At 40.6% G+C, this 26772-nt stretch overlaps 1 protein-coding gene across 1 annotated transcript in view; it reads left to right on the top strand.

Annotated features, from left to right (window-relative positions):
- Window positions 1–26772, top strand: part of Nebl (nebulette) — a 363961-nt gene that overhangs the window by 114028 nt on the left and 223161 nt on the right. Inside the window, exon 3 of the mRNA XM_029536747.1 lies at window positions 18376–18460. Coding sequence (XP_029392607.1) covers window positions 18376–18460 — 85 coding nt within the window. The remainder of the gene's footprint in view (window positions 1–18375; window positions 18461–26772) is intronic.

Here is a 26772-nt window from a genome sequence, read left to right as displayed (position 1 = left end):
TTTTCTTGTGTTTTGCATAATGTATCTTCGGTATTCTAAGTTTCTGGGCTAATATCCACTTATCAGTGAGTACATATCTAGTGACTTCTTTTGTGATTGGGTTACCTCACTAAGGATGATACCCTCCAGATACATCTGCAGACATTGAACGTTGAACTTCATGGATGTTTCTGCTGTTTTCATGTCTGACTTGACATTAAACGTAGGCACAGAGTTACAAGAAAGGAAGTGACGTGTTCAAATCTTGGCAGATAGTCACCAGAGGAATGTCTTAACTTCCCTGTTTGTTCATGGTCATAATTGGTGCACGGAACACAGGGTCATCTTTTGTGTTTGTCCTTGAGTAAATCTTCAAGGTATTTTAAAATAAATGAAAGCATTAGAAAGAAGTGACTGTGTGATGTCATCCTTCCCCTGAGTTTCAGTTTGTGGCTCAGGGGTCAGCTTCTATTGTGTCTGAAAAGGCCTCTTGGCTGTCACACAACATTCTAATTCTGTTAATCCTGATGAGAACACAGCAATGTAAGAAACCATGGACTAGAGCTGAATTCTACTTCCCTCTCATCTACAAAGGGACATCTTCTCATTTGATTATGGAGATAATTTGGAACAGAACTGCTCTCCACAGGCTAAAGTATTTGTATTTTATTCCTCTTCGTCCTCATCCTCCCCCTCCCCCTCCTCCCCCTCTCCCTTCTCCCCTTCCTCCCTTTCCTCTCCCCCTCCCCCCTCCTCCTCCTCTCCTCCTCCTCCTTCCCCTCTAACTCCTCCTCTTCCTCCTTCTCCTCTTACTCCTCCTTCTCCTTCTCCTCCTCCTCCTCCTTCTCCTCTTACTCCTCCTCCTCTCCTTCCCCTCCCCCTCCTCCTCCTCCTTCTCCTTCTCCTCTTACTCCTTCTCCTTCTCCTTCTCCTCCTCCTCTTCCTCCTCCTCCTTCTCCTCTTACTCCTCCTCCTCCCCTTTCCCTCCCCTCCTCCTCCTCCTCCTCCTTCTCCTTCTCCTCTTACTCCTCCTCCTCCTCCTTCTCCTCCTCCTTCTCCTCTTACTCCTCCTCCTCCCCTTCCCCTCCCCCTCCTCCTCCTTCTCCTTCTGCTCTTACTCCTCCCCCTCCCCCTCCTCCTCCTCTTCCTCCTTCTCCTCCTACTCCTTCTCCTCTTTGTAGAGGCAGTGGCAGTGGTAGTACTGGGACCCAAACCCAGGCATTTGTGCCCTACTGCTGGGCTGTGGCCCTGTCTAGTGTCTTTATTTCTTGATCAAAGCAGATCATTTAAGAAACTGGATATTTCCTAATTTTTTGGTGTCTTAGGGGCACACGTGCAGCCCATTGGGTTTGTGGGTGTGTGCTTTCAGTTTTCAATGGTTTCAACTGCCTGCCTGAGACTTAAAAAAACAAATGAAGGAAAGGGAACATGATTTTTTTTTTTTTCGAAATGTGTAAATTGAATTTTCCATTTGTTTGGTCCTTCAGTGGTCAGATTTAATCTCTGGTTTTATCCTTTTGGGTTCTGTTAATTTGCTGTGGTATCCTCAACAATTAGAAGCCCCCACAAGCCACTAACTTTAAGCTGTGCCAGAGTCAGCGTAAGGAATTTTAGAGATGTAGTTTTAATCTTAACAATTTGTAGATGCCTGTGATAAGTCAGGTGTATTTAAAGGGAAAGCCTAAGCTTTCTTTTAATGAAGGAGTCTGCAGCATTCTGCTGAGAATGTCTGTATCTCAGGCCAATTCCATCCTTTAACTGGTTTCTGATGGGCTGTTCAGTGATGCATTCTTTAGGTAAGTCAGGTTTTCTGACTTTTTTTTATTCATGACATATGTTTGGAAAGTTCCATTTCTCCCTATAGGCAAGCATATAGGAAATGAGCAATGAGGAGCATACAAACACATGGAGCTGTAATGGGTTATTGCGAAGGGCTGTAGGAGTGCAGTCTGCAGCTGAGAGACCACAGGAGAGTCTCAGAAGCAGGAACACCTGAGCAGGCTTGCACAGGGAGGGGAAGCTCACAGCGAGGGCACCACCTCAGCGATGAGAGGAATTCATAAAGAGTCATGGTAATTTGTTTTCTAACCTTTGAAACATCCGTTCCCTTTCTAGTTAAAAACTTAGGTTGGAGTTTTGTGTGAGTGAACATTTCTCAGGATGTGCTCTACAGAAGAGCAGTTGTATGAGATGTTCTTAGGGAGAGACTGCAAGTCTGTGAACTGCTGAAAAATCTTGTTGAACTTTGTTCATCCCTCACCTCAGTGCCCAAACACATGCAATGCTGGAGCATACTTTTTATTTTTTTTTAAGTTTGCTTTTTTAAAAAAAAAAAATTATTTATTTATTTATTTATTTATTCATATTATATATACTCTATTTCCCATGGGAAACTATTTAGGAAATTTTGTCTGAAATAGTTTTATCTAGCATCAGCTTTTTCTATCTATCTATCTATCTATCTATCTATCTATCTATCTATCTATCTATCTATCTATCTATCTATCTATCTATCTATCTCCTATTTCAAGAGAACTCCGCAGAAAGAGCTTTTGCTAGTAGTATACACATTGAGTATCAAGATTAGTGATTAGGGCATATGTACCTCCCTTTATAATTCTCTCCACCCACTCTAAATTTGATTTTATACTTGATTGGCAATAATAGAAAACAAACACACAGTTCCATATGTGCTTGTATAGTTGAAGCTTCTATGTTGAGTAAACAGTAATTTTATTATCAGATGCCTCCTAATTGGTTGAAGAAATGAATGGTTGAGAGATCTCGGTGTGCGGTTTAGGGGATGTTTTAATGAGGAACAACAGTTAAGAGGCACGGCCTCTTAAAAAAAAAAAAAAAGCTGGTGCCATGAAAATGGTCCCATTGAGAGTTCTTATTTGAATGAACAGAAATTTAGTTGATAGATAAAATTTAAGAGATCATTAAAATTGGGTGATCATTTCATCACATGTGTCTCTATATACATGTATAAGCCCTATATACATTATTTTATAGAAGAAAAAAATATAAATTGAAGGATGGTGTCTCTCAATTGTCCCACTTAACTGAGAATATTCAATACTCAAGGAGAAGGAGCTAATTATCTTGTTTATTGTGCAAAGAAAGCATACTTAAAGATCTTAGATTTTTGTAAGATTATAGGCTTTCAAAATCCTGACAAGGCTGCTGCTAAATTAATTGACATTGAGGGCTGTCTTTTTATAGAATGACAACTGGTTGGTGTTGCTCAGTTTTATTGAAAGAAGCAGCACATTAAGAATGCCTCTAGCATCCCCTCCATGTACCATCATAAGGAAGAGTAGGAGACTTTAGTGAGGAATGGGTGTTGCTCAGACCCTTTCTAAAGATACACAGTTACTCCCAACACAGGGGAAACCTCCTTCTGCATACTAAACTCTTGGGAGGCAACTGCACAAGTGGGTTACAGGATTCTGTCCAGACATATTCATTCATTGTTTGCTTACACTGAGGTCATTCCCCCTTTCTCTCCTTTTTTTTTTATTTCATAGAGAACGTTATTTTTGTAATCAAAAGGACATTATTAAATGGTTCAATGGCATTAAACTACTTTTGCTTTTCATGTGGCTTGACTTCCTAAGTAAAAGCAAAGACTTTGTTCTGTTAATCAAAATTAAGGTCTAATTCTTCAAAGACAGTGGTCACCTTGGCGTGGTGGTATATACCCATAATTCACCACTGGGGATGTTGAGGCAGGAGGTCATGAATCTGAAGTAAACTAGAACTACACAGCAGGATACTATCTCAAAAAACAAAATCCCAACAAATACACAAACAAACAGAAACCCAACAAAACAAAAAACCTTGCATTTTACAGGGGGACTCAAAGATATGTTGGTTAGTATTGACCAGTGGGCACTCTGGGGAGCAAAGAACCATAGTAAAAAATACTCTTACCCATGGTCAGGTTCAGGCTCCCAACCTGATATTAAAAGCTTTGGAAGTTTGTAGTAGTTTGCATAGGAATGGCCCCCAATAGACTCATATTTGAATGCTTAGTCACCAGGGAATGTGTCTAAACAGCAATAGAACACAGACTGAGGCAAAGTTGGAGGAGCTTCATCATAGCATACTATTACATAGTGTTGTTTCTTCTAGACACAACAGCTATAACTAGACCTCAGAGTGTGCGCAGGAATGCATGGTATGCTAGTCATTTTTTTTTTTTTCTGGGACAAAATGCGGAAAGGCAATGCTAAACATTAAAAAACCCAACTTAAAGGAGAACAGGTTTCCTCTGGCTCATGGTTTGAGAGACTTTGGTTTATGGCCCTTTGGATCCATTGCCTCTAGGCTATTGTGAGGTGGACTGGCATGGCAGAGTGTATGTGCCAAAGCAGAGCTGATCACCCAGTAGTGGGCAGGAAGCATCGAGGCTGTTAGGGGCTGACACAGGACACTTTAGAATACGTCCCTGTAACTGCTTCCTTTTGCTCCACCTCCTGGTTTCCACCACCTCTTAATAATGTCATTAAATTATGAACCCATTAGTGGATTAATCCATTGATTAGGTTGTATCCCTCACCAGTCATCTCTCAATGGCTGGGTCCACCAGCTGGGGTCTATTCATGTAAGATTTGCTAGTTTATACAAGTCCATAAAGATTGTTTTAATTGAGCAAAATATTCCATTTATTATTACTTCTTTTTGTTATAATCTTTGAAGATATCACAAGTAAGTTAAGCTTAGTTTGAAAACAGAATCCTTTAATGCGTAACTTTTACTTCAACCTGGCAAATAAGTTTATGGATTGGGAATGTATATGGTATAAGTAACAGAAAATTTCCCTGTCAAATATCAATTCTCTTTTTATCTAAGGATTACTTTAAACTCTTAAAATTGATTAAGGACAGTGTAATACTTTCATTTATATATAATTTTATCTATAATGATTTATCAGTTTAGTAATTATGGGAGTTAGAATTCTTATATTTATGCAGCAATCATTTCCTGGGATTTGCCTGTGATGATGGGATGGATCCCCGGGTGGGGTAGTCTCTGGATAGTCCATCCTTTCATCTTAGCTCTAAATTTTGTCTCTGTATCAATATCCTTTCATGGGTATTTTGTTCCCTATTCTAGGGAGGAATGAAGTATCCACACGATGGTCTTCCTTCTTGGTTTTCTTGTGTTTTGCAAATTGTATCTTGGGTATTCTAAGTTTCTGGGCTAATATCCACTTATCAGTGAGTGCATATCTAGTGACTTCTTTTGTGATTGGGTTACCTCATTAAGGATGATATCCCCCAGATACATCCACTTGCCCAAGAATTTCATAAATTCATTGTTTTTAATTGCTGAGTAGTACTCCATTGTGTAAATGTACCACATTTTCTGTATCCATTCCTCTGTTGAGGGACATCTGGGTTCTTTCCATCTTCTGGCTATTAAAAATAAGGCTGCTATGAACATAGTGGAGCATGTGTCCTTATTACCAGTTGGAAGATCTTCTGGGTATATGCCCAGAGAGGTATTGTTGGGTCCTCCGGTAGTACTATGTCCAATTTTCTGAGGAACCTCTAGACTGATTTCCAGAGTGGTTGTACAAGCTTGCAATCCCACCAGCAATGAAGGAGTGTTCCTATTTCTCCACATCCTCGCCAGCATCTGCTGTCACCTGAATTTTTAATCTTAGTCATTCTGACTGGAGTGAGATGGAATCTCAGGGTTGTTTTGATTTGCATTTCCCTGATGACTAAGGTTGTTGAACATTTTTTTCAGGTGTGTTTCAGCCATTTTGTATTCCTCAGTTGAGAATTCTTTGTTTTGCTCTGTACCCCATTTTTAGTGGGGTTATTTGAATTTCTGGAGTCCAGCTTCTTGAGCTCTTTGTATATAATGGATGTTAGTCCCCTATCAGATTTAGGATTGGTAAAAATCCTTCCCCAACCTGTTGGTGGCCTTTTTGTCTTGGTGACAGTGTCTTTTGCCTTATAGAAGCTTTGCAATTTTATGAGGTCCCATTTGTCAATTCTTGATTTTACCACACTAGCCATTGTTGTTCTGTTTAGGAATTTTTTTCCCTGTGTCCTTATCTTTGAGGCTTTCCCCCACTTTCTCCTCTATAAAGAGACCACCATTCTTATCTCAGGCCTCTGGTTAGGCTGTAAATACCACGGGTGGATTGCTTTCTTTGTTTAGAGATAATTTGCCGGCAAGGGTCTTTTCTAGTCAGCTGATCTGAGTGTACTTTATTAATAGCCTGGCCACTGTTTTCTTGGTGACATTTCTAGAGTCCTCTTCTGTCAAGCTGATCCAATCTGATCCTTCGTGATTGTATATTTAACCTTTACTGTCTACAATTAATGTGCTTTTTTTATTTTAAATAACAGCTTCTCTCTCCCTTTCTCTTCCATATATATTTATGCGTGTGTTTATGCATATATATATATATATATATATATATATATATACATACATATACATATGCCCTTTGAATTGGAAGCTGATCTATATGATGAGTTTTGAAGGCAGTAAATATGTTTCTTTTGAAACATGGGACCTAGTTCAGACCTTCCGCAACGTTCTCTTTTCTTTTTCCATGTCATTAACCTGCGATGAAAAAGGTTAAAGCTGGACATTTTTCTTCTTTCTCTGGGGCACTGAACCCAGGTACAACATAATGACCTATTGAGTTTTAGTGTAATCATCTAAGCAATGACCAGGAACAAGTGCATTTAGAAGAACTGATGTATTTTGTGGTTAGACTCTGCCTTGAGTATCTAAGGAAGGGAGACAGCTTGCTTAGTGCATTGCGTGGAATAGACAAAGAGGTCAGCCAGGGACACAGTAGTTAACCATGCTATGGTAATCAGTTCATTTCCTTTAATGCATAATGATGCAAAAGATACTGGTTTTGTTTTAATTCCCTCCTTCCTTCCCTCAGTTTACTTACCCTGAGAAAGTGCATTAAAACAAATTTAATACACAAAATTAGAAGCTGACAAATTGAAGTGTATGGAACAGTTCTTTAATTCCGTAGTGGAGGCGATGGTTAAGTAGATTTTAATTTGTTCAAATTTGCTTTTATAGCCTGAAAAGTGAGGACACAAGCCACTTGCAAATTATCAAGTAAATGGATTCTGTGAATTCCAGAGACTCATGTGTCTGCCAGGCCGCTGTCTGCAGTTGCCTGGACCACTGTGTGGGGCCCTTAGTGGACTTTGTGCGGAGTTAATGCCTGGGCCCTGAGTGTAGACAGTGGTGTTTGAGTTGATGAACGGCCACTGCAGCAGTGTGCGCTTCTTGTTATTTTCAATTTTTTCCCTCCACAATTGATTGTCTAACTTTTGGCCATGAATTTATCTCTGAGACAGTAAAATGTTAATGGAAAAGATGTAGCTGACTATATTACATTTCTGCTTTTACACCAGTGTCTCCTATCTGATGATTTCTTCCATTCTTTTCGCTTTTATTTGTATTTGTAATTATCTGTAACAAAGGAAAATATGTGAGAGCATATTTTTTTGTGTCTCTATTTTTTTAGTGAGCTTTGTTTTAATATATTTTCAGGCTACTGTCATATCTTAGACTTCAAATCCCAGATATTCATGTGTTCGTCTTGGCTACAGTCAGCAGTACCTATTGGTTGATATCCCATACCCTCTTGTTTGTATGCTTCCATGATCAGTATCAGCAACAGTGTATGGAACAGACGCTCATATCTTTCTTCAATATATAAGGTGTATGTGTGTGTGTGTGTGTGTGTGTGTGTGTATGTGTGTGTGTGTAACCATTCACATGTATATGTGTGCATGTGTGTGTGCGCATGTATATAGTCACATATATTAATATTTTGCTTTTTCTGTCATAATTCAAAATCTGGTGACAGGTTCTAATAGCTGATAAGCATTTCCTAGTGTGGTGGGTCAGGTTTGCTGTGTAATCCCTTTGATAAAGCCTTCCTTTCTGAATACACGAGGGGAGTTACAATGGTGCCCTGCTGAGCCAGTAGATCAATAGGTGGCAAGTTGTTTGACCCTTGGAGCCAGCCTGAGAGCGGAGAGAGAGCGGCGCGAGGGAGCGGAGCGAGGGCTTGTGGTCTCTACCTCCTTTCAGCTGGGGCTTGTATTCCATGGATGAGGCCTCCATTATCATAATCCATTTTTCGCTTTTATGTTATCTATCAGCAGCTCTTAGAAGCCTCATTTCTGAAGGGCACTCCCCATTTGCTTGCTCTAATTTTTTTTTTTAAATCATAAAATTGATGTTTTGTAACCAGCGGCATTCTGTGTGAGTTGTTTATAGACGTGCTGTGGGGAAGAAGATTAGTGGCAGAATTAAGTATGAGATGACAGCTGTGGAGGGAGATGTACGAATAGACGGCCCATCCGTGCATAGGAGGACATGGGGAAGAAGTATATTGAAACGGAGGTTCATGGCAAACATTGTGGTCAGAATTGTATACCTTTGAGTAATGTAAAAGAGTGATAATTGTCCACCAGAACATTTCTCCTTCAGTGGCTGTATTACATAGAAAGATGCCCATACTGACCACATATATTAGTTTGAATGACTGTATCTATCAAGTGTGGGATTATTTTATCATTATTCAAATAGATCATTAGTGGAAATTTGAAGAATGTTTGCTGTATTTGTTACTAGAATCTTCTGAACTCCACATACACACCATGGCACCCTCGCATGCATTTAATCTGAAAGCTTTATTTATACAGTTATACATACTTCAAGAAGAAAATCCAATAGGATTGTTCTAAATCATTAACAAAATTCCCCAAGAACTTAAAAGAATACTTCTATTTTTCATTATGTGTGGATGTGTGTTTGAGCGTGTGTTTGGGCATGTCAGTGCAGTGCCTGTGGAGACCAGAAGATGATGTGGGATATCTTGGAGCTGGAATTCACGAAGGCTGTGAGATGTTAGATGGATTCTGGGGACCCAACCCAGGCACTCTGCAAGAACAGTTGCTTCACTTAATTGTTGACCCATCTCTCCAACCCCAGAATTTTAAAATAGGTTTGTGTATGCATGGTTGTATTCATAATGTAGGTGTGCCTGTGTCTATGGGTAGTGTCAGTGTGTATGTGTGTAAGTATATGTGTAGTAGGTGCATATCTGTCTGAGTGTGTACGTGTAGTGTCCATATATGTATTGAGTATGTGTAGTATGTGTGTTTGAGAGTGCCATGGCATGTATGTGGAGTTTAGATAACGTTTGGGAGTTGGTTCTCTTCTCCATTGTTTAAGGTCTTTCGGACACCTGTGCTACATCAGGAGAACTGACCGGGGACTTCCGGGGTCTCCCTCGTCTTTGTCTCATTCTGTGCATTGCACTGAGATTATAGCAATCATGGAGGTTCCGGGGATCCAAATTCAGATCTTCATGCTTGAGAGGCAACTATTTTATCTGCAGAGCCATCTCCTTAGTCCGTCCTAGAAACAATTTGATTTTAGGAGTAAAACCCTCCAAGTTTTCTCAGTCTCTCAAGTAATGACATTTTTCTTTACAGTTCTCAAATCAACAGTCTTTGGGTGCACAGAATATGCTTACCCATCCTGGAGAAGGAAAGACACTGCAGATAAAAGTGCATACAAATATGCTCTGACCTCAGAGGACAAGGGGAGGACCTCAGACTTCTAAATTTGGGCTTGTGGACAGCATGGTAGGTGCAGCAGACAAAGCTTTTGCAAACTCCGAGATGTCTCTCGTTCCGGCTGCAGCAACCTGGAACTGGCTCGCAATCAGCTCTTCTAGGCATCAGATGAGGTCTTCCTTAAGCAAAGCTGTTAGCATTTTTGTTTTCTGGAGTACACAGTACCCCAGAGACATAAATTCATGGGTTCATATTTCTGCCTGCAGTTGCTTCATCTCTCTTACATCCTGGGCCTCCCACCCCTTTATGGGTATGCCCAGTTTCTGGTCAGCCTCCATGGCTCTGTAGGTGCTTTCTGTCCTCCTGCAGTCTTGACTCCAGTGTTTCCTGTGCTAGTCAGTGGAGGCTCTGGTTTCATGGTGCAGCGACAGAGTGTTAGCTGCCCTTTTCATGGTCAGCATGGGATTCTTGGTCCCTCTCTGTCTCAACCTTATTCTCTTTCTTGATCTCTGTTCATCCCCCTCTTTCTCTCTCTTCTACGCTTTGCTTTAAGTTCACACCATTCTAGGTGTGGACACAGACATCCTGAGCGAGGCACATTCACACAGAATCCCGTGAGAAGCCAGCATCATGGCAGAGAGATCAACGCCCCTTTCATCTGTTCTTCCCACCCACAGGGCACACTGGATCTGTTGGAAGTAGGACAATGGCTACTGTTACTTTTTAGATAGTCACTCCCACTCTGATAAGCCAGACACCCTTTTTGATTGGCAGGTGCCACAGTATGTTAGGTTTACATAGTCCCTTTCCTTTTGTGATGCTGGGGTTCACACTCAGGGTTTCTCCTATGCTAAGCAGATGGTCTGCCCTAAGTCCATGAAGGTACATATTTTGAATGTGACATGCCAGGGATTATGATGAGTTCTGTATTTCACACGTTGAATATCTTTATCCATGTTTGTATCTGTTTGCTTTACTTAGAAATAATAGGGTGAACTATGGTGAAATACTTCTGTTGGTAGATATGTCAATTCCCTTGCCTTATTAATTTTACATTCTTCCATTTTCATATAAATGTTGATGGATATTTAAACGTGGATGAGGCTGATTCTAAGCTTATTTATAGTTAAGATGTACTTCTAGTAGTGATTTCAACCTTTATCACCAGTACCTGCACAATAACACATTTACTGTTACAAATAATTTTGTTTTATATTAGTATAGCTGTTTTATAGTAGAATGAAAATTATGACAGTAATAGGTCTTTATGTAGCATTTCCCAATTAAGTTTTTATGATTACAGAATTATTTTTCTCAACTGCTAAATTTCTATCTGTCTTGTTTATTCTATGCAGCTTTTCCTCAGTCCTTATTTCCTGCTTTTTTAAAAATTGAAATGAATAAGACTTTTGGTGCTTTAAAATTTTTATTTTTGTTCTTTTCACTTTCATGATATTTGAATTTATGTGGGATAATTCCATTTTTATGGCTACCTGTAAAGTTTTATCACACATATTTAAGAAAAATGTAAAACTTAATAATATCCCAATTTTTCTTATGAAGAACCTTAGAATACTTTAATTTTCATCCTGTCAGTTTGTCTAGTACTTTAGATTTGTCTTCAAAAATTCTCAGATGGTTGACATTGTTCTTGTTCTACACACTGTGTGCGTGTGTGTGTGTGTGTGTGTGTGTGTGTGTGGGCACACTGTGTGTCTCTGGTACATGTGAGCATACTGTATGCCTCTGTGTATAGGTGGACACATTGTGTGTCTGTGAACTTATGTGGGCACACTGTGTATATTTATTATACTTACTTGCACAGTTGCTCTTTAGTATTGTCTTTCTGTAATTATTTTCTTTCTTTCTGTAATGTCTCTTTTGTAAGTAGAGACATTATAAGAGACCTGATAGTAGTAATTACTCCTGAGTTTGTTCATTTAAAAGTGGGTTAGGAGGATGTGGAGATGGCTCAGTGGTTAAGGACATTGGCTGATTTTCTAGAGTTCCTGAGTTCAAGTCCCAGCAACCATATGGTGGCTCATAACCATTTATAATGGGATGATACCCTTTTCTGTCATGCAGGCATACATGCAGATAGAGCACTCATATGAATAAATGAATGAATGAATGAATGAATGAATAAATATAAATGGATTTCCTATCTTTAAAGGTATTTTTGAGTGATAGAAAGTATTGCTATAAGGTAGAATTACTCAGATTTAAGGTAAATATTCAAAATTACACATAAACCCTACCATCCCTCGACATTCAGGAACAATTGTGATTTTTGTCCCTTAGATAAAATTACTCATTCAGTAGACTCACTCAGCGTATGAAAGATGGTCTAGTGCTGAAATTGTCCCCATAACTAAGAAATACACAACTGAGAGGCCAACTTAGTAATACAAGATCATAGCTTTTGCCTTTTAAAAACGTTCTTAAGAATTAAAGTTGTATGTTTGTTTTTAAAAAGCATATATTTTTTGAAAATATGTTAAGACACTCCCTATTTCATAAAGAGTATCTTGCCAGGCATAAAGTCTGTATTCGCTGTCCCCAGATCATTTCCTGGTCTCCTTGTTCTTAGGAAGTTTCCCAGCATACATAGTTATGTTTTGTTTTTGTTTTTGTTTTAAAAAACTATGGTCTTTAAACATATAACACTCACAGCCATCAAAGGGAAAAAGACATAAGAAATACCCCAGAGAAATAAGCTGGGAGCTTTTAAGGTCTCCTGGCACAGTCATACCAGAGGCACTTAGTTCTTCAAGAGTGAGTTATGGCAGCACACGTTGAGATGGTTCCTCTTGATGCCCAACTCGATTAATTTGATAAACTCCTATGAGTAAAGCTAACTACCAAGTATGGTCATAATGTTCCCAGAGAGGACCAACTAAGGATGGGGCTAAAATTTTTCTGAATGTGAGTAGCACCAGCCAGTAGGCTGGAGTTTCAGATGAAGTAAAGAGTTAGAAAAATTAAGTCTGTGAGTACAGGCATTCTCTTCACGCTTCTTTGACATGATGATGTCGCCTGCTCAGCTCTGCCACGTCTCCATGTCTTGGTAAACTGAGACTTCTGAACCTGTGAGCCAAACAAGTCTTTTGCCTTTTAAACTCACCAGCTTTTTGTCAGTGATGAAAGTCTTATTAATCCAGTGATCAAATATTGTGAATCTCAGTAGATACTCTGTGCCTGGGTTTCTTACTGAGGATATATAAAGTAAGGTTTCTAAACTTCAGAATGTTGGTATTTCTGACAGGATAAGTTCTGTGTTGGCAGGTGGGGCTGCCCAGCATTCTATAGAATGCTTTGCAATATTCTTGACTTCTACCCCCTAGATGCTCATGGTATGCTTCTCTAGTGGGACACCCAAAGATGCCTCCAGATGCTGTGGGTTGTTAACTTGTCCTCTGGGGATGGTGGTTGAGAAGCATTGCGTTCAAGCACAGGTTTAACCTTAAATACAAACAGAAGGATCTTAGATTTATAATTCTAAATAGGTTACCACTGTCTTACATTCACAGCACATTTCAATTTCTAAATCTCTGCTGTGAGATGCTAGCAGCAGCCCCACGAGATAGGCAGGACTACATTCCTTTTTATATAGAGGAAAGCAATGACACAGAGAAGTGAATTCCCTCTATGGGAGAGCAGAAATAACAGAGTGCTAGGTAGATTGTTGACAGCAGACATGTAGTTGTAAACTTGCTGTGGTTTAAATCCTGACATTATCTGAACTGTTTTGCAGGATCGCTGCTCCTCTGGCCCTCACAGTCTTTAACGCCTCTCTTTGATAATGTTCCTTGAGCCTGAGGTATAGGGGTTATGTTGTCATTGTATCAGCCAGGGCTAGGCCCAACACAGTCAGCTGTCCTCTTCATTTTAACCAGTTATAGAGTTCTGTAATGTTCTCCATTTGTGGCCAGGACAAATGTTCTATCTGGGTATGAAGATGATAGTTCTACTATCGTTTGAAGTTATGCTGATGGAGGAAAGTGGCAGGATAGGTCCTTCTCTAGGCTTCATGACCTTACCAGTCATAGGGAGTTGACTACATTTGCAGTACGAGACACAAATTCCCTATTCTTTGAACAGTCCTCAAATCTAATTAGACGGATGTTGGCTGCCCCTGAGACATAGGTGCCACTATCGCAGCCTTGGGATCACTTGCCATGCTTCTCAGTTTTCATACTTGAAAAGTTTGGTACTTGATTTTCTTGGAGCATTCATTTCACATCCCCTATATCCTTTATTCCATGTTCTCACTTCCAATATTGCAGAGATCAAAAACTTTTTTCTTATAATAGCCTTGTAAATAAATTTTACTATCCTTAGAAGACATTAATTTGGGGGAGACTTTTTCATAACCATTTAAATACACTAATGGAAGGAGCGAGGAAAAACTGTGATGCCACCAGCACTTGTCTTTGGAAAGCTTCATTTCTCTTTCCTGGACTCGCATCAAGCACCGCCAGGCTCTCAGCTTGTTTCATGTCTGGCTCTCTTTTCTTTTGGAGTGGACCTGGACGGTGGGCGGCAGGGAGATGAGGCTCTAGCTTCAGAGCAGTCTGTCAGGTTAATTCAGATGAGTGTCACCACTTGGATATGACCTTGAGAAACCCAGCGTTTGACAGCATTTTCAGGTCTATTCAGGATGGCTGAATTAATGAGGCTTCACTTACTTTGTAAACACTACTTTAGGTCCTGCCACCTCTGTAATTATGCTTATTTCTTCTGAATCTTATGCTTCCAGCTCTGGGTCTTCTTTTTCTTGACAGGCATTTTTATGTGAAGACCATAAACTCATGCATTTTGCTAGATCTATGACTTGACTTGTCAAATCCACAGATTTTCATTTTTGTTATTACTCATGACCGGTGATATAATTTCTCACATATATACTTTCTTTCCCTCCATATTTATTAGTTTGGTTATAAGACTAAACAAGGGGACTGGAGAGATAACTTAGTAAAATACTTGCTGCGCAGGTGTAAGGACCCGAGATTACCCAGAACCCATGTTTAAAAGAAGCTAGATGTGGTTGTTTGGGATGATAATTCCAATGCTCCATAGATAGGAGATAGGATTCCTGAGCTCACTGGCCAGCTAGCCTACCCTAATTCATGAGACTCAGAACAATGAGAGACCCCGAATCAAAGAACAAGGTAGACACCTGAGGTTATCCTCTGTCCTTTACACACACATGCACACTTCTGCACATGCATAAACACACATATGCACACCACATACATGCATATATGGATGTACACACAAATAAATAAATAAGTAAATAAATAAACAAACTTGGCTTTTCTCTCCATGTTGAGATTTTAGATAATTTCATTTTGTCACAGTTGTTACAGAAAGTTATATATGTATTACCCTACTATCACTGAAAGGCAGGATTGAAAAGGATATTGGAAAGTGTGATGTCTTGGCTTTTTTTTTTTTTTGATTTATTTATTTATATGAGTACACTGTAGCTGTCTTCAGACACACCAGAAGAGGGCATCGGATCCCCATTACAGATGGTTGTGAGCCACCATGTGGTTGCTGGGAATTGAACTCAGGACCTCTGGAAGAGCGGCCTGTGCTCTTAACCGCTGAGCCATCTCTCCAGCCCCTTGGCATCTTTTTATAGTTGTAAATATAACTGTAACTTTGCACAACCTGTCAGTAAGTCTGCTGTTTTATAATCAGGTTAGCAAACTGTGTCTTCTTCTTCTTCTTTTTTTTTTTTTTTTTTCTCGAGACAGGGTTTCTCTGTATAGCCCTGGCTTGTCCTGGAACTCACTTTGTAGACCAGGCTGGCCTCGAACTCAGAAATCCACCTGCCTCTGCCTCCCTAGTGNTCAGAAATCCACCTGCCTCTGCCTCCCTAGTGCTGGGATTAAAGGCATGCACCACCACGCCCGGCCAAACTGTGTCTTCTTAAAAAAAGAAAAGCCACCCACATTTTCAGTTGTTTTTAAACCCTCTTTCTAAATAGGACTTCATACGTGCTGCTAAGATCAAACATATAAAAGTGGTGTTTCTTTATTATGTTTTATTATGCATATATTTGAAAGTTAAAGTCCATTACAACTTCTCATTATACAGTCCAATGGTAAGAAGAGGTGATTTTCATGAAATGAGACTTCAGAATTGGAAGTCTGTGTGACCAGTGAATGAGGAGCCCAATAGAAATTATTTTTACTTTTCCAATAGGACCCCCGAATATGATACATTTTGTATCAACATTAGCATGTTTTTGGAAAGCTCATGAGATTTTTCACTTGAGCATGTTGGCAGGTGAAGAGTGGCTTCGTAAAAAATGCCTTCCTACCCTAAATGAGTTCACCTGCAAGTGGATGTAGCTGGGGGTGAGTGGACTAAAGGTTTCATGGCACATGCCAGAGTGCATTTTGATGACAGTCTTAAAACCAGATAGCATAATAGATTTTTTTAAAAAATGGAACATAGCAGAACCCCACAGGTATCTCTGAAACTTTATGTAATATCATAGAATAAATTTTGGGAAAATTCTTGCTAAATTATTTTTAACAACCCCCAAGTATGGCAATCTACAGTTGCTACATTTAAAGTCTAGTGAAGTTCAAGTTTCAATCCATATCTCAGTGGAGCTGTCTGTCTATCTTGATCTGTCTGTTGTCTGGGGCACAGTGCCAAAGTTGTCCTTAGAAGTCTTTGACTTCAGCAGGAGAGGAAGACACTGTATCTTCTGCAGAGACTTACTCGAGCCAGTGAATATGCTGGTTAGCCACTTTCCTGTGTGCTTTCTTAGTCTGAGTTAGAAGAAGAAAAGCTGAGCAATGACCTCCTGACAACATCAATTCAGGAAAAGCACAATGAACCTGAGCCACTTAGGTCAGCCATCCTTGTTAAACTTGAAAGAGTGACTCTTTTATCATGATCCCACATCAACACAGCTCCAAACTGTCACAAATAATGTAAATTGGGTTTGTATGTGCTCAGAGAAGACAAGAAAAATGTAAAGGTTTTTGAAGAATGTCAACAAAAACTAGTTAAAATGATTCTAATAGTCATGCAGGTAACCTCAGTTCCCTGGACCACTGATCCCGTGGGATGATAAATTGGTGGAGGATTTGAGACAGATAAGGCATGAATATACATCTTCCTAATATTTATTTCATAAGTGCCAATGCATACTGAATAGGTTTTAGAGAGTTTATTTGTTCTAAAAAAGGATTTCTCCATCAACCTTCTCTCTGGATGCCAGAGAAAGGAGCGTGAAAATAACCTTCTGCAAGTAGAGTTTAAAGCCATGAGTCTCGGAAGGAGTAAGAGAAACCACAGAAAGCTACACAGGTGAACATCAGTAAAGGAGGGGTCAGGGAGTGGGAAAAGGGAACACATTCTTTGAAGGTAGGTCTGAGCTTTATGGGCTTTTTGCTGATGGAGTCACATCAGCTAGATTTGTCCTGTATATTTTGGCTGGGTGTCTGCACCATGAGTGGAAAGGACCACATTCCTGAGTTAGTGTTTGTTTACCTACACAGAGGGAAGAAATGCCATTCCCACATCTGAAGGTCATACTGAAAGGCAAGCTGCATCTTTGCTGAAGTGTGACAATGTATAGCTATATCATATGGCAGGTCAAACCTTTCCTATGGCCCATCTTCATCTCTTAGGCTAAGGGGTATCTTCTTTCCATTCTTCCATTTCTTCTGTCTGGATTATTTATTATGTTTATCTTTATTTTTTATATTTATTTATTTATTTATTTTTGGTTTTTCGAGACAGGGTTTCTCTGTATAGACCTGGCTGTCCTGGAACTCACTCTGTAGACCAGGCTGTCTCGAACTCAGAAATCCGCCTGCCTCTGCCTCCCGAGTGCTGGGATTAAAGGCGTGCGCCACCACGCCCGGCGTTTATCTTTATTTTGATGCATAATGATTATACATATTTATGGGTCTAAATAGCATTTCCATACAAGTGTACAATGTACAGCAATCAGTTCAGGGTCATTGGCATATCTGTAATGCCACACACATATATCATTTTTGTTTGCGTTGGGAACAGCCCAAGGCTGTTACTAGCTAATTTGAAGTAGCAAATTAGCCAGTGTCAACCATAGTCACCCTACCGTGCTGGAGAGCATAAGTTATTCTACCTGATTGTATCCCTGTATCATCATCCATTTTCTTTTTCTCCATCCCTCTTCCATGCAAGTATTTACTGAACTTATGTTGTAAGCCAAGCACCAGTCGGACTGGAGATAGCACCAAGAGTGTACTTTGACAAGGGACAGAACTATCAGTTCTTACTGCCACAGAACTTTCATAAGAGGGGTCATGAAGAAGCTAGTCAGAAACCATGAATGAGGACATGAAGCAGTATAACAAGGGGAGGAAAGTGCATCCAGAGCCTATCTTCACCCCATCTTGGAGACCAAGAATGCTTCCCAGAGAGGGTGTCATTTAAGCAAGACTAGAAGATAACCATGGTTATCAAGGGAAGTGGAGTAAGAAGTGGACAGATGTTCCAGTCAAGAGGAATAGCAGTTCCATGGGAGATGGGAACAAGAAGGGTGAATCCAAGGACTGAGCGGTCCCCTTGGCCAGAGCATGAAATGAGATGAAATGAGTAAGAACTCTGGAGAGGGTTGGACACAGGGGCCTTGGAGGACAGGAGCCTGGACTGGGTGGGACGTGGGAACTCAGAAAAAGGACATTTCAAAATAGAGGGACACCCAAGCAAAAGAAAACCTAAAAGATACTAGATGTTTATAGAAAGTTGTTCTGATCATGATTTTCAAAACAATGTTTCTTTGCAGACACTACCCAAAGCAGTCCTTCACCACTGTGGCGGATACACCTGAAAACCTTCGTCTGAAACAACAAAGTGAACTGCAGAGCCAGGTAACAGGTGCAGGACTACAGAGGACCCCTAAGCCATTCCTCTGAGAATGTTGACCTTGTATTGTCCATGCCAGTCACCAGCCAGCACGGAGGATGACAGCAGGAAGTGTGGGCACCCCGGGTGAAGGTTCTGCTCCCACTCTTGGATTTCCCCAACAGTCTCAGTTTTGTGATTTACACGGGACTAGGGCAAGTAAATGACTTCTAATCAGAGTCAATGTTTCCCAAGAGTATTGATTTATTTGGTCCTAAATGTTTAAAACCATTTTGTAAGTTGCATCTCCATACTGCATATGTGGGGCGGGGACACGAGGCATTAGCTCGACCGGACTGCTTTGCACCTGCAAATCACACTGTGGATCTCACACTAGTGTCTAGCTGTGCCTTTGTGGGGTCACTTTATCCATATTCCTTCATATGTCATACTAGCAGCACAGACAAAGGTTAAAGCACCACTGTTGGCTCCCAGTCAATCAGTTAAGATGCCAACTTGCCTTCAGTATATTGAAGCACTTGGGCTACAACTAGAGTTCTGAGTTGCAGGGTTTTCTATGGGGACGCCTAATCTCAATGCAAAACCCAGGGCACAGGAAGCACAGGAAGATTTTACTTTGATTGACACAGTAGAGGAGGGTGCCCAGCAACTTCTGGGCAGATTATTAGTCAGTGTTACTGTAGTAAAAATGAGGAGAAAGAGATAGGAGAGAAGTAGGAAGGAAGGGTCACGGACCAGCTACTTGGGTTCTTTGTGCTTCTCTGAAACAAGACAGTCTGCCTTGATACCTGACAGAGGGGGTCGCAAGTGTCATTAGAGGTAGAGGATAAAAGCATTTTGAAATGTTTTTTTTTTTTTTTAAATTAAATTTGTGAAGGCTTGAGATGTTCTGGAGAGGCCTTGATATGAAAAGGGAAAAGGGAGGAGAACTTGTGAAGAAAAGGGGTTCTTAATCATCTTTGAAGACGGGAGTCTGGAGTTCTGTACACAAGTTGACAGCGGCCTAGGGTGAGATGACTCTGTTGTGGTTTGCTTACTTATGCTGGGGGCTTGGGATTGCCTTCAATAGCTTTCTGTGGGACTTGGAACCATTTCTCAGTCCACTTGATGGCAGGAATAGAGCATAAAGTAGAATTCATTGTTGGTTAATGCCATAAAAATTGGTCAGGAGCTAATGTATGATTTGTGTAAAATGCCTGGTGTGCTAAGCCATTCATTTCAAAACTGGGCACTGGTTTCATATTGGTAAAGACATCCCCACTTTCTACCCTGGGTATTAGGGCTCGGGTTCAGCCTATGCATATCACTATGCTTTTCTTCTTTCCAAGTCAGGGGTCATCAGACAATCATTGAGAATATAAGAAAATATAAATCACTCCAGCAATTGATTGCTTGTTTCTTGCCTGTTGCACACCCAGGTCCTGCAGGAAATAGCTTCTAGTTAGTTAACATTCTTCTTACTGAGCCTACAGAGAATGTGAGGACCGAGGACCAGCACACATATGGAATGACTAAACTTAATTGACAATATAGATTCTGAAAGAGGGCTCTGTGTGGACCGGATGGGACAGGGCTTCATGCTCATGTCTGTGTGATTGGAGCCTTCAAGGTTAAGAAGATGTAGCAACATTAACTCTATCTTTTATAAGGATACAACTCCCTCTGGGCCTGGTGATCATTTTTGGGAATCTTCACTCAGCTGAAGAGCCAGTACCCAATAGTTGCCTACTGTATGCATGGTTTTGAAAATGACATTGGAAAAGGAGCTTGTGACTTTGTGAAAGGCTAATTTCATCCTTCCCCATGTAGCAAGCTGCTGACTTTGGAAACAGCATGAATTTCAGGTGGGTGAGACAAGAGCTCACAGAGAGATGCACAAAGTACTGTGGAATCCCAGACGGTAACCAGCTGAAGGCATCAGATTCTCTGTAAGACTTTGCTCAACTCTAATCTTCTCTAGAAAGAAGGACGGCATGTCATCAGGCGGGCAGTGTGGGAAATTCACCTCCATTCAAACAACACGACCGCTATGTACAAGGAGTTGGGAAGGGTGTTAGGGATCTAAAGTCATGACTTCATCACCACCATCCTTGCTGCTTTCTAAGTATTAAAGGCAAATCTTTTATTACCTCTCAATTGGTTCTTGGAGACAGGCATTTGTTGATTTTCTTATTTGAGTGAAACATCGAGGATTTAAATAACTTGACCTTCCATCTTGCCTGAGAAGGGGTCAAGCTTAGAACTAAACCTGGATCTGTGTGCTCCTAATGTCATAACCAGTACCCAAGTCCTGTTGCTCTGAAAAAGCCCAGAGAGTGGGTGTAAGCAAAGCACTGCTGTACGAAGGATGTTCAGCGCAAGTGAAGGAGGAACTGTGTGTGCAGTAGAGGTAGGAAGAGGTCGTTGGTATTTTGTTTGAGAAGTTAGTTACATTTCTGCTAACCACCTTTGGAAAACTGTGGAGTGATATTTCATTAATTGTATTACTTATAATGGCTTTTAAAATCTAATTTTAACTTACTAAATGATCTGATTCTGCAACAGACATTTTCTTAGAGTCCTGATCTCTGCAATTTTGAGCAGCTCACTGGTTTGGGAGGAAGACCAACAATTAATTTTTTGTATACTTATTTTGGTAAATTGTGATATTTCATGAGTTATAGACTTGCAGCTTAGAGTCTTCAAACTTTGAAATTGTTTAGAATTCTTTGCATTATCCTAGTTACTCTCTCTCCTTCATTAGCTGACTTATCAAGTGAGAAAAAAATAAAGGGAACAACAAAATTAATTCCAGTCCCATCCAGGCAGTTATTTATGGGTATATGTCATCATATCTTTACCTGTTCACTCTTTTCTTCCCTCCCCACTGTTTGTGGAGGTTGCTGATGCTGCTGATGCTGCCAGAGTTTTAACTACCACTCCCTGCCCTCAAGCATTTATGGGCTCTTTAGGTGCCAACTTATCATCAGAAAGTGAGATTAAATGGTGGAAGACAAGCAAGCACTTTAGGAAATAGTGTCTAGGGATTGTGCGAAACAGTGGCTAACAGGCATACACCAACTTGTATAAGTCTGGGGGACATCCACTTGACCAGCCACAGATGGTGGTGGATGTGGATTGCCCTGGAACCTGGCGATCAAGAGGAAGAGCAAAGGGGAAGCCCCTTTGCATCAGTAGTGCTTGTAAACCTGCCACTGGCCTGTGTAACCCATTTGACAAGGACAGGAAGTGGATAATGATAATAATAATGATGATTCCCCTGTGGGGCATCTGACTTTTATAGCTCTTGGGGATCAACATAATATCCTTTCTTCTCTTTATGGTAAGAAAGTGAGCCCTGGCTTGCTGAGAGATGGCTCAGTGGGCAAAGGCACTTGCTACCAAGTCAGAGGACCTGAGTTCAGTGCCTGGGACCTACCTTCTCTATTGAAGGAGAAAACCAAATGCTCCAGGTTATCCTTTGACTTCCATGAGCATGCAAACACACACATGCACACATGATTGATGTAATAAAAAAAGTTAAAAAGAAATTGAGCCTTGATTTCCACAGTCGTAACTTTTAAAGATGAGTTGTAAGCCAATTGTGTAACTTGAGAAATCTTCAATGACCAGATGACGTACTCCTTACGGGGGGGGGGGGAGTCCTCTGAGCTTACCTTTTTAATATTGTGAAATAGGAAATGTCTATCTTTCTAGACACTCTCTTTGAGAAAGAGAAAGCTCAAATGTTGTCAGTTCTCTGGGTCAGGAGTCTATAGACTTTTTTTTTTTATTGCCAGGAAAATGATTTTTGTTTAATAGTTATTCAGTGGCCACCCATCTCTTTCCACAGAACAAAATGAGGCTGTGCACCTACGGCTAGGCAGGGACAGACTCCTGCTCCCTTGTAATTCCCACTTTTCCTTGTTCTGCCACATCCAGAGTCGAGACCCTAAGCTTTAGCGGGCGCCACTTTGAAAGATACTACTCAAAATGAAGATGAAATGTTAGTAGCTTCCTTCCTTACCTGCTGAGAGGACCAGCTCAGCGGTTTGCAGTCCTATTGGAAGCAATAGGAGTTAGGGCTCACCGTGTTCTTTAATGGAGTATATGTAATTTATGATCACTGACACCATGAAAGAGCGAGGGTGATTATGGCCAGGATACAGGTCATTTGTACTCCTTGTTGGTTCCACTTTAATCTCTTAAGTTTTTGCAGAGGCATAGAAAACATGCATCATAATGCATAGCTTGTGATAGCAGTTAGGGTTACATGATTGTTTTTATAAGGAACAGAATAAGCCAAACATCTCTGTGAGCATAATAGAGGAGTGTTCAACAGAAGCCTTGGGAGCCTCACAAAGAGAATATTGTAGCATGCTTATCTTCCTCTGGCTTGTCTCCAGTGTCTTCCGGTACTGCTTTATTACATATTCCATTTCTAGAAGGTCATCTTCAGCTACTGGCCATCTTGCCCAAAGCAAGACCTTTCTCCAGTGGCAGCTGCATTTTTGAAAGACATTCACTAGGGTCTGGGGATATGACTCAGTGGCAGAGTGCTTGCCAGACATTCATAGAGCTCTGAGCCTCACCCCAAATGGTGGTTTTCTATCCAAGGGGAAATAGTAATTGCAATATGACCTTTAGAGACAGTTGGGGTTATTTTATTGATATTGTTATATTTTATAGATGTGTGCATGACTGTGTGCATGCATTTATGTACCCAGATCTGCTTGCCTATTTGTGTGCATATGGAGGCCAGAGGTATCATCTGGTGTTCTCTACCTTACTGACTGACTGATTGATTGATTCATTGAGATAGGATCTCTGACTGAATCTGAAGTTCATTGTTTCAACAAGCCCCTGGGAACTGCCTGTCTATGACTCCCTGAGCTGGGATTATAGACATGTGTTACTGTGCTAATGCCACTGTTCTGATCTTTTACCTGAGTTCTGGGGATACAAACTCAGGTCTTCGTGCTTGTAGAGCAGCCACTTTCTCCACTGAGCCACCTTCCCAGACCCTTAATTAATCATACTTGTTATGATTTCACAAGGGTAGTCCAATCCAGTCTCAAATTCACAATCTTATTTGCTTCTGCTTCTTAAATTCTGGCATTATTAGCATGCATCACAGTGCCCCATTAAAAATAGTTTATTATTATTGTGTATATGTGCATCCGTGGGCATGTGTGTGCTATGCCCATATGTGGAGGTCAGAATACAACTCTGTGGAGTCAGTTCTCTCTTCCCACCTTCATGTGGATTCCGGGCACTAAACTTATGTTATCATGTTTGTTTTGCAAGCTCTAGCTCACCAGCCCCACATCTGGTGTAATTATGTTTTAAAGAAATTTCAAGGAATTGAGACCCACTTGCTTTCTACAGAGAGTTTCATCTTGGATCCCAGTTTTCTTTGCTGCATGTTAACCATGGAACCTAATTCTAAAGGCAGGCATATCCTCCCTTCAATTCCTCATCTTAGCTTATTGCTCTTCAGCAACTTGGAGCCTCTTACCATCACTTGTTTGCTCGAACTACTTGAGACTTGTAAGTACGAGCAGTCTCTCTTAGATAGTTTCTGCGGGTGCTTACTGTGCTCTGGGGGTCTTGGACAATAAGCCTTTCATAGCTGCCACTTAGCTTTCTTTTTCTGGCTTTGGCAGCTTTGCTTGTCTCATTCTTGGATTTTTTTTTCACTGTTTGATGCCGGGTTCCCACAGTGAGGTGGCTCTTTCCCACGCCGTCCATGAATTTGTAGATGTGGAGGTAAAAGTTCATTGGAGAGAAGCTTCAGTGTGTTTCTCTTCAACATTTTGGGGCCATGGAAAATAAGGAAAGATTATGTCTCATATCTAGAAGGGATGAATGTGAATAAGAACTTCAAAGGAGAAGCATGAATCCACTGACTGAGCACATTTCTTTCAGGGAACAGAGAATGCCGAGCAGATGTTTGCCCTAACCTTTGAGACTTTGCCATCCCTTACAGTTTCACATTAAGTCAGATCCTCCCCTTTTACTACCGACTAAAATGAAGTAAGAGACAACAGTGTCAATGGTGAGAGACAGGAGATAGCTGGCATGTTTTGAAGTGCTGTGTTATGACTGGGTTTTGAAGCCTTTAATTGCAAGGTCTTGGTGCCTTACTCTTTAGCTCTTCCATCTGTTTCCCTAGTCCCAGCAAGGCTGATCCGTTGACGACCTCCACATTTACCCAACTTCCTTTCCCAACTCCAGCTGTTGGTTTGGGGTGTGAACATTGCGCCTCGGATGAGAGGGGTACAGATTACATTGCTACTATTGAGTGTTCCAAAATCAGAGAGTTATGTAATAGCTATCGGATCTATCTATCTATCTATCTATCTATCTATCTATCTATCTATCTATCTATCATCTATCTATCTATCTATCTATCTATCTATCTATCTATCTATCTATCTATCTATCTGTAGGTATCATCATGCCCTCTTATGTAGGGAACTTAGGTTATTGGATTTTGGTATTAGTAGCTGGGCATCAGGTCATCTTAAAACCAATTTCTTGCTGACATTGAGAAACAATGAAAAAGCTTGTCAATTCCATAGTCTGGAGTCATGTTCTTTCTCTTTCTTAAGTCATGCTCTACCATAGGATCCACACTTAACTGCTCCAAACAAGGGAGTGAAGAGATTGCCACTTTGTGAAGGACAATTGGTCCCCTCGGTAGGAAACAAGCTGCCTATTTCTGGCTGAGATAGAAAGGCAGAAGGCTTTGATAATGACTTTTCTTGTTCTGGCTGAAGTGTCAGAGAAAGAAAGTAGAAAGCATCTTAGATATGTAGAAGAAAGGAATCTGAAAACAGAGGACCACCCACAAGATACAACCAGGACCTCTCGCCTTAACACCAGATCTGGGGCTTCTGAGCAATGGTGGACAGTCTGAGAGCTAGAGCTGCATTCTTGGTACCTTAATGTCTTCTGTGATATGGGAAGGGGTTACAGGTTACAGGGTGCAGCTGTTAAGAATACTCTCAGGGCATTTGCAAGGGGCATTGCTATTATAGAAATGAGGTGCCCTTTTATCTGAGGGTGAATTGTATTAGCTGAGTAGGTTGGTGCTCATGGACATTAGGCTTATGAGAGTCAAGGAAGGCCAGAATCTGCAGATTAGGATTATATTGGGAGAACACACACTATGAAGTCAACCACCATAGTAATGGATTGTCTTCCAGAAACCGAGAAGACAAATGCCACAAGGTCAAAAGGATTTTAAATAAGGACAAAGGGATGTGAGCATGAGTCCAAAACATCCATTTTCCTCCAAAGCTACCACATCCCTCACATCTCATAGGGATATGGAAGCCAGATGGAAGTGGAGCATGGATATGATCTGAATTGAACTTAATCTCTGTTGAAGTCCTTTGGAGTGGACTGTGTGTAGTAGCTAGAACTATGCTTAGTTTATTACCATCCCAGTGTGGTTGAGAGCCTGTGAGAGGGAGAAAAAAATACCTATACCTATCTTTTGTATCTCAGTTCCTTTTGTATAAAATACTGATTTCTCAGACACACTTGTAAAATTTCCTCCAGGTTTAGATATCCAAATTGAGTGCAAAATTTTCTGCACAGTATCTCCAGTTAACAATTAAAGAATTCCATCCCCAAAGAACAGTAGAGCAGCCATGCCATCTGGCCATGATACTGTAGGACCGTTTACTTCATTTTGACTCTGGTACTGACTGACGGTCATAAGTGAGTGCTCCTTAGATATGAGAAAGTTTTCCAGAGAATTCATTTTACTTCAGGAGATATTCCTAAGTTTTTACAATGTGTGTTTAAAAAGAAAGATGAGAAGGAAGACGAGAATGCCATCTTGTCATACTGTCTATACAGTGGTCTGTGTCTTCAGTCTGGATGTGAGGGACCAAGGTGTTAATTTTCTTGGGTCAAACATCTTCTGGTATTGAGTGATCATTTTTATTGAGGAATCCTAATCAATACAGCAGTACAATGACATCTGACCTAGTCCCACCCGAGTAGGTAGTGAGGATATGTGATGTTAAAAACACTTCAAAAAACAAGTTTTAGGTAAAAATACATTTCTAACTTTTTATTAGATATTTCTTTATTTACATTTCAAATACTATCCCGAAAGTTCCCTATACCCTCCCCCACGCCTCTGCTCCCCTAACCACCCACTCCCACTTCTTGGCCCTGGCATTCCCCCATACTGGGACATATATAGTTTGCAAAACAAAGGGGCCTCTCTTCCCAATGATGGCAGAATAGGCCATCTTCTGCTACATATAAAGCTAGAAACACAAGCTCTGGGGATACTGGTTAGTTCATATTGTTGTTC

Source organism: Mus pahari, chromosome 3, assembly GCF_900095145.1.
Source record: "Mus pahari chromosome 3, PAHARI_EIJ_v1.1, whole genome shotgun sequence".
Classification (NCBI taxonomy): domain Eukaryota; kingdom Metazoa; phylum Chordata; class Mammalia; order Rodentia; family Muridae; genus Mus; species Mus pahari.
The sequence above is the reverse complement of the archived record's forward strand: the minus strand, read 5'-3'. Positions and strand labels throughout refer to the sequence as shown.